At 42.8% G+C, this 9041-nt stretch overlaps 1 protein-coding gene across 1 annotated transcript; it reads right to left on the minus strand.

Moving 5' to 3' along the window:
* Positions 1-7222: 7222 nt before the first annotated feature.
* Positions 7223-7612, minus strand: LOC144694312 (histone H2A-like). Its single transcript, XM_078564643.1, has one exon. It carries the CDS (start codon positions 7610-7612, stop codon positions 7223-7225), a length of 390 nt encoding a protein of 129 aa, XP_078420769.1.
* Positions 7613-9041: the final 1429 nt, after the last annotated feature.

A 9041-nucleotide genomic window follows, 5' to 3' on the forward strand; every position in this document is an offset into this window, starting at 1 on the left:
ACGAGAACTGGCTGCTTTTCTGTGCACTGTTCCATTTTAAGTAGGTAATTGAAAACATTTTTCACCAACCAAGCCCTAGGCATAAGGCTTTTTGCAGTGTTCTATAAAGCAAAAATGCAAACCAAGTGCACCCTACCACACATTTACAGTCACTTGATTTTTAAAAATATCTTGAATTGATTTTCTTAGTATTTAGTACTTAATAGTAGTATGTCTTAAATGATCAGCTGTTCCTTTTTACTGGCAGCTTGATGTTCATTCTTAATCATGCGCAACTTAGAATTATCAGAAAGCAAAGCCTGATTTTCATTAAATAATTAACAAATAAAGTTCAGGATTAAGATCATCAGGTTTTAAGTTACAGCCCAAAAGGAACATGAGAGAAGCAGATTTGTTGCTGACATACAGCAGGTTGTGGATGGGGAAGGTAAATGTAGTGTGATTATAGCCAAGCCCTGCATATTCAATGCACAATCTTCAAGCTTGCTCATGTTTGTGTGCCAAAAGCAGGAGACAAACCGATTAATGATTTCACTCGTGTCTCTAGAGCTCTACTTCAGCAGCAGCAAAGGCATCTCAGCTTGTTCCAAATGGCTGCTTTTTCTGAAGTGGAGCTGTGAGGTGATAGGCAGGAGAGATCCATTAATATGGCCACTATTCACCCTGTGGCATAGTTAATTTGGAAGAACTATCATTGCATCAACACAGAAATACAATTGGCGTTGTCATGAGAATTGTGCAACTCCAGGGGGAACATAAGACTTTCTAAGGCAGTCAAATGTGGCACAAATCCTTGAGGGGTAAGGGAGGAACGTTGATGATGTGCCAGTTTGGATTATTAGGTAGCATTCTTGGCTTGGTATTAGAAAGTTATAAGTTCAAGTCCTACTCTAGTACTTGGGCAGATAAATTAAATTGCTGATTCAGTGAAATATTGATGGTTTATTGGAGGTGCCATCACTTGGGTGAGGTGGTAAATTCAGCTCCTGTCTGACTGTTCAACGGACTGTTGAAGGTGACATGGTACTACTTTCTGAAGGAATGCCAAGAAAACTCTGAGTGTCTTCCCAGTATTTCTCCCTCAAAAGGACACCACCCAAAGCAAAACCAACTACTTACTTATTCAGTCGCTGTTTGTCCGATCTTGTCGGTGCAAATTGAATGTTACTTGCCCACATAACAATGGCCCCTTTGCTTAATGAATAATTTATCATGCAGCACTTCAGGACAGATAAGATGCTCATAAATGCAAGTCTGTCTTTGTTTGTCACCAATGATAACTCTGAGTGGCTCCCAGAGAACAGCCACAATGAGCAAATGTGAGTGAACTGAGAAATGCTGGGGCAGATATTCAAAATATCTGAATTAAAATCTGGAAAATGGTGGAAGTGTACATTGAGGAAAGAGGAACTCATTAACATCTTGGATATGGATCTCTACCAGAATTCTTGATAATTTTATCATAACATTTATCGGAAGCTGTTTTTCTTGATTTTTCATTTTTCTTTCAGTTTCTTCAATGTTTGCCTGCTTCATTTTTCATTCCTGCATACAGTTATTTTTTTTCTATTTTAATTCTCTCTCTATGTTTTTATCTCTTTGCCAGTGTTTCGGCTTAATTCACTTATATTTTTAAACCTGTAAGATCGCATCTTCAGGCTGGCATTCATGTGCTGAGATCCACACCATTCATGACAAAGCAACTCGCTTGATTGGCACCCCATCCATCACCTTAAATGTTCACTCCAACACCCATGCACAGTAGCAGCAGTGTGTACCATCTGGAAGATGCCCTACAACAACTCATCAAGCCTCCTTTGACAGCACCTCCCAAACCCATGACCTCTACCCTCTAGAAGAACAAGGGCAGCAGCTGCATGAGAACACCACCATCTGCAAGTTCCCCTCCAAGTCACTCACCTTCCTGACTTCAACCTATACTACTAGTCTCCCTTCTTCCCTGGGACAAAATTCAGAAACTATCTACTTGACAGCACTGTGGATATACCACACCCCATGGATCACAGAGGTTCAAGATGGTGGTTCACTTCTTGCAACGCAAGGGCAATTAGAGATGCATTATAATTGCTGGCCTTGCCAGCACTGCTGACATCCCATGATGGAATAAAAAAAGAACCCTGATAAAAGAAGAAAACAATATGAACTGTTCATCACTATGTGACAACATCACATTTTTACCCTTATTGTGGTAATCTTAGGTGTAATATACCTTTAGGAGAATGTGAGCTGATTGACCACGTGACCGTAAGACCCAATAGCTGTGTAACGCGGCTACCATATTAATGTTAGTCTCGCATGGGGTCTGGTTAGAGAAGCACACATCAAATAAATAACATGTGCTTCATTTCATATTGTTCCCCATGATTGCAGTATACCGTAATTGACTCGCCTGCCGACAGATAAGCGTACAACTGGTTTGCGAGTAAAGCGACCCCATAGTAAAACATAACACTTATTCAGTGTATGATTTGGTACTTCTATTGGTATACCCACTACTGACACCAGGTGTCAGCAAAACACTACCCAGATCCGTGGAATTTTTCTTCGATGGAAGCAACAATCCAAGAAGTGAGCAGCAGCAGGACAATAAAAATCCATAAAACCAGAGTTCCCCTAGATTATCCAGTGAGCAGCTGAACCACACAAAATGTGCAAATTCCAGCTTTGATCCATAGTCTGTGCCTGTTTCAGCTGGTCTCAGATGAAACTGGCCTCAACAGCCCTGGACTTGGCAAGAAGAAAATCAAGTAGGCCTCTGCTGAACAGAGTGACCCCACCGAGGGTGGGTTTGACCTCTGTAGCAGCGTGTTTTTGTGGACATTGGATGAGGTTAGAACCCTGGATACTCACCAACAAAGCTCGCATATATTAGCCAGATCAATCATATTTTATTCATTTAGAGTGAGTTACAGAGGATATGGCTCCACCTATGTTGAAATCTAACTATGTAATGTTTCAGAAGAGGGAGGAGGGAGAAAAGAGGATTTTCACTTTTGTTAGTTTAACAGCATTGCACGGTTATTCAATTCCAATGCCTAATGTCTTTCAGATGAGACGGTCCTGTGTGCTCACTCAGGCGCAAGCAAAAGACCCTGTGCCACTTTTCAAAGAAGAGTAAGGGAGTTCTCTCAGGTGCCGTGACTCATACTTATGCCTCGAGCAACATCAGAGATTATCTGGTTATTATCTATTGTGGGACCTTAATTGTAATGTGCAAATTGGCAACCACATTTTCTACATTACAACTGTGATAATGCTTCGAATTGTTGTCCATGAAGGGCTTTGGGGCATCCTGTGGTTGTGAAAGGTGCTATATAAATGCAAATCCTTTTTTTGTTCCTTGGGTTTCAGTTTTAACTAGAAGAAAGAACTTGCATTTATACAATGCATTTCATGGCCTTAAAATATTAGTAAGCACTTTACAGCTAATAAAGTACTTTAGAAGTACTATAATGTAGGTTGATTATATTCTTTGAGAATTCCTATCATGATCATATATATTTATTGCTGAAAATTGAAGTCGCCCCAAGATGTCAGTCCGGGGTTTAGTGGTGTCAGAAAACTGGTGCAATCGGATCACATTCACCCATATTTGTCTGAAACCAGGGGTAAAATATTTAGCCATGCTCGCACTCCCCCCACCCCCGGCCCACATAGGCAGTGCCAAGCACTGAATCTCGTGTTTCACGCCGGGCGGGCCTTAATTTGCCTGCCAGCATGAAATTGCCTTCCGACCCTGATCGCGGGCGGCAGTCGGCTCCTGACTGCCCCTGCCCTTCCCCGCCGAGGCTGCCTGACATGGTTGAAATTCTGCCCCAGGTAGGTGTGTGGATGGCCAATCTGTTACCTTCAGTTTTCAGCACCCCCTTCCATGAAGATCAACGTTACCAACCTCATTCAGCAAAGTTAAAAAAATCTCCGGCTGCAGGGCAATCTAGTCATGCTGTTTTCTTGTCCAACTATTCCTGGATGTAGAGGTGGGAGTTTAAGAGTCCATTGTGCTAAGGGTTGATTCCAATTCTACCAATTCTCACTTACAGTTCCAGATTTTCCTTCCCCCATTTTAGCTGTGAAAGCCAACACTGTGCAGATTGCAACTCTGATGAGTCAGAACTTGCACCTTTTAAACATGGGATAATTACTCTCTAATTAAGATATCTTGTTGACTAGGCAATATATGAATGTGCACATTCTCCAGTCCCTTTGAAAGGTGGAAAGTATCTTGACAATAGGATAAAGGGTTAATAGATGCGATACGCTAATGTATGATGTAGATGATGATAAACCACTGACATTAGTGGGTCATGTGTTGCACTCAAGAGAGAGAGGTTGGAACACCATGTCAAGGAACAGCATGCCTATTTAAAATAGTACTAATAAACAAGTGTTAAGCAGATATCAGAGTATGACTACAGTCTGTCTGCTAACAAATTACCATGCCTAGAGTCCATAGATAGAAGAACCAATGACAACAGATCAATGTGTGCAGGCTAAATCTACTTGATCGGATTTAATTGCGCATGAAAAAATACACAGAAGCCAAAAACCCAGCAAGGTCTTAAATGTCACAATACTTTATAATAAGAAAGAAACTCTGTTCTTGTGCTATTTAAAAGAATGTATTGGTATATTTTGGAGCTTGATGAACTGCAGGGTTATGGTATTAAATAGTCCCTTTGTAGATCTTCACAATATAATTTTTCAAGCAACTGCCCCCAATTCCAACAAGTCCATTGAGTCTCACTGCCTTTGTCAAAGTAAAACCTTAATATCCTGAGCTATGATTCACTCCGTGACAATTGCTTTCAGTTTACAGACATTTCTTTTTAAGTAAACAGGCAGAGTTATACACTGTGAGGTGAAGTTTTATTGTCCGCATATTTCCATTATGCATTTCTCCAGATTGAGTTTCACACTCCAATCAATTCCCCTAATGGCTTAGCGTTCAGAAAGAACAGAATTATCTATATTGTTGTTTGTCCATTTGCATATATTATTTCAAATAAGCCATTCTAGCCACTAAAACAATTAATTGCTTTCTGAGCAAAGGCATTTGATATGTTTATCATTACACACAGGGTCTCATTTTTGTCCACAGGTCAGCTTTAGTTCTTAAGCACTGGTGCAAATTCCATCTGAAAGACCAAAGGCAAATATGACTCAGTTCTCCAGTAGAAGACCATTTGTATGATGATCAATTGGGTCTAGGGAGGATACTATGTAATGTGGGAGAAACATTGCATTGAAATCAAATTTGAAAGAACAATTAATATCTAAACAATAGAGGACAAAAGTTTCCTTCTGGGGAACCTCCAAAGGCATCTTCATCTATTAGGAGCCAATAAGTCTGAAGAAACTGGGGATGAAAAAGTGGTGGGGGAGAAAGATAGGAAAGGGAGACCTGAGATGGAGGCAAGAGTTTGCAGACAAACATTGGCAGACCTAGCCAATATTCCACTCCTGATTTGGTGACTGCTGAATTAGAGGTGGTACTGAATGTGATGCCTATGTGTAGAGTTCCCCTCTCTGCCACTCTACGATACCATCCTCATAGGGCAGCATAATACTTACAAGGAGCTGCACCAATGCCGAGCTGCCCATTCCCATTGCATTTGCAAACCCTAAGCTGCTGGTCACCGTGCAGCTGTTCTGTGTCTCTCTTGATCCAGGCCTTGTGAAATTTGTCCTCAAGGTCTATGGCAGGAGGTAGGTATGCCATGATGGCAACTTGGGTGCTGTGAATGCTGGTTCCTGATGAGGTTGGCATGGCTTCATGTGCACAGTATCATATAAAACATGTCCTGCGTTGGGTGATTCTGAAGAAATATCCAAGACTAATGATTAGTTGGGTGATCACATTTTGCAGTGATGCTATCATTGTGGGAAGTGGGGTATGGTGTGAGGACCTGCTGGCAGAGTTTCCCTTTGAGAAGATGAGCCTCCATCAACACCGAGTTTGTAGGTGAGTTTGTGCAAGTTTCAGAGGGAGGGATTGGACTCACCTCTGGGTTAACTGCCCTGCCCAGCCTCTGTTCATAACTCCTAGTGTTCTTCTGAACATTTCAGCTAGGGCCAGAGAATTCCCCTTGGAGAAATCCTTTGATGTCAGTAATATTGTTGGGTTAACGGGATCATGAGGTCCTGTGTATCAGCAGAGAAAAATAAAATGGGCTGGAAAAAGTGAAAAATCACTTGCTTTCAACATTTGAAACCTTTCAGTGACTTGGGGCCTGAGTGTTTATGTACCCAGTGGTCAAAGTGCCCATCTATCTTGAGTTTACGAAATCCTACGACCCCAATTGCGACTTTTAGGCTGGAGCTAGTTGAAACATACACCATCAAAGGTAAGTTTGGAATTATTATCTGGGTTGCTGCCACTATGGTGCCACCACTCCACAATCCCAGCCTTCCACCACACTTACCTTGCTACTCATGAGCTAGACCAATAATGTCCAGCCTTAATCCAGTGAGCGGCATTGAGGACACCCCATTGGTAACCAGCAGCTTTCCATCTCAACGCAAACGAGGTTGGGGCTTCAATTGTGGCTGCCTCTTCAACACGGAGCTGGGTAGTGCCCAAAAAGTGTGGAGGTTTGGGGGTTGATGTAAGGAAGTATTTAGTTGTGATTGTCCAGTCAACATGAGCGTGGGGCTTGATGAGCTAGCTGGTCTTTTCTTGCCTACCAATTTAGTATGTTCATTTGTTGGTGTTTGTCCAGTTATCTTGATGAGGAGATACAGCTTCAATCTTAAGCTCTAGTTTTTTTATTGAAATAAGTCTGTATGATATAAAAAAATGAAGCTGATCTTGCTTGATACAGGTATATAGGTGATTTTTCTAACAAGTCTCATTGAATGCCCATCAGCAATCGGAATGTGACTGATTTTTTTTTTCATACCTACCTTGGCACACAGCATTATCACTAAAGGTCTGATGTGAGGATTGAGGTGTACACTGCCAACATCCAGCTCTATCTCACAATCACCCCCTTCACCCTCCCACTGCTTATGTGTTGTCAGACAGCTTGTACGACATTCAGTCCTGAAGGAGTCGCAACTTGAGGAAGCCATTGCCTTCAGTTTCCTCCAGCCTCTGATGCTGCACCAGTGATTCCATCCCCCTCCCTGCCCATTATCTGTTGTGAAACAAAATTGTTTGCACCCTCGGTGCCCTGTTTGATCTTTTTCTGATCTCGCCCCTTCAGGCATAATCCTCGCTGGGGTGGCTGTTCTTCTTGGGCAGCAGCACAGCCTGGATGTTGGGCAGGACACCACCCTGGGGTATGGTGACCTCCCCTAGCAGCTTGCTGAGCTCCTCGACATTGTGGATGGCGAGCTGCAGGTGGCAGGGAATGATGCCGGTCTTCCTATTGTCCTGGGCCACGCTGCCGTCCAGCTCGAGGATCTCGGCCGTCAGGTACTCGAGGACGGCGGCCAAGTAGACAGGGGCTCCGGCCCTGACACACTCAGGATAGTGACCCTTGCGCAGCAGCCAATGGATGCGGCCGACAGGGAACTGGAGACCGGTTCTGGAGGAGCGAGTCTTGGTCTTGGCCTGCTCTTTTCCTCCTGTTTTACCACGTCCAGACATATTTCAGGGTTGGCAACTTCTGATCCCATCTCTTCACCATCACATGAACTGCCTACTTTCACTTCCATAATATCAGTCTTCTCCACCTTTGGCTGAGCCCATCTGCTGCTGAGACCATCATCCATGTTTTTGTTACCCCCAGGCTTGACTCTTCCAATAAACCTCAGTTCATCCACAGCCCATATCCTAACGCATACCATGTCCAGCTCACCCATTATCCCTGTACTCACTGGCCTACATTAGTTCTGGTTCCTCCAACATCTTTATTTTATGATTCTTACTGTTGTGCTCAAATCCCTCCATGACCTTGACTTACATATCTCGGTAGCCTCCTCCAGCTCTACAATTCTCTAAGAACTTTGCTTTACTCCAGCTCTGGCCTCTTGTGCAGCCCTTACTCCTTTCGCCCTACTATTGGTGGCAGAGCCGTTAGCTCCTGAGGCCGTAAGTTCTGTAATTCCCTTCCTAGACCTCTCTTCTTTAAGAAACCCTTTAAAATCTACCTCATCTTCTTATCTGGCACAATACCAATGATCTGATTAAAGTCTGGTGATGCCCCTTGACAAATTTTCCCATGTTACAGGCGTCATATAAATGCAGATTGTTGTGTGGTCTGAGCTCAGCTAACATGCTACAACCTGGGCATTGAACCTTCCTGATGAACTTACTCACACACTGCACATAGTTTCTCGATTAAACTGTTCCAATACTGCCATCCATTGTACAAGCATCTCTCATGGAGTTTATTTGACAACCAATCAGAGCAGGTGAGAAGCTATCAGGTGGATGCCATTGTCTTCAGGTTCCTTCATTAGCCAGGAATTGTGATTTTTCTTTTATTAAATTGAGTGACAACCTTTTGAGGGTTTGTTTCACCATAGACAAAAGCAGTTCCAGTTAGAACAGGTTTGAATACCTTTGAATACCAGTTTGCATTGCAGCATCTAAAATGCCTTTTATTTGAATCTGAAAGGCATTAATAACATCACTGAGATAACTACAGCCTCCTTAAAAAAAAGACTGAAGAATTTGCTTTTAGAATGAATCCCACGCGATATTTTTAACATCACGTTGAGGGAACAAATGGATTTAACTGTTAATCACTGCCAGGGAATTGGAATTGCTCCAACAAATCTTTTGTCTTTCAGCAGAGGATGCAGGAGCAGTATGAGGGCAGTTGGGCATATCCAATTGCACAGGGGCTTGCACTAGTCAGTAACCCCAAGCAGATCTGATACCTGATTAAGCAAGTTATTATTGTCCAGGAAAATGGAGGGGCCCCGAACTGAACCTTTGCTTGGGGGGATTGCAAGGAACTGCTGCCCTGAGAGGATGTGTACTCTCGTTGTGGTGCTACATGTAGATTGTTGTCATTTTAATCCTACTGTCAATCACATGCCATTTTGTTTTGTACTATACAGCAGTTATC

The sequence above is a fragment of the Cetorhinus maximus genome, chromosome 19 (assembly GCF_964194155.1).
Source record: "Cetorhinus maximus chromosome 19, sCetMax3.hap1.1, whole genome shotgun sequence".
NCBI classification, from domain to species: domain Eukaryota; kingdom Metazoa; phylum Chordata; class Chondrichthyes; order Lamniformes; family Cetorhinidae; genus Cetorhinus; species Cetorhinus maximus.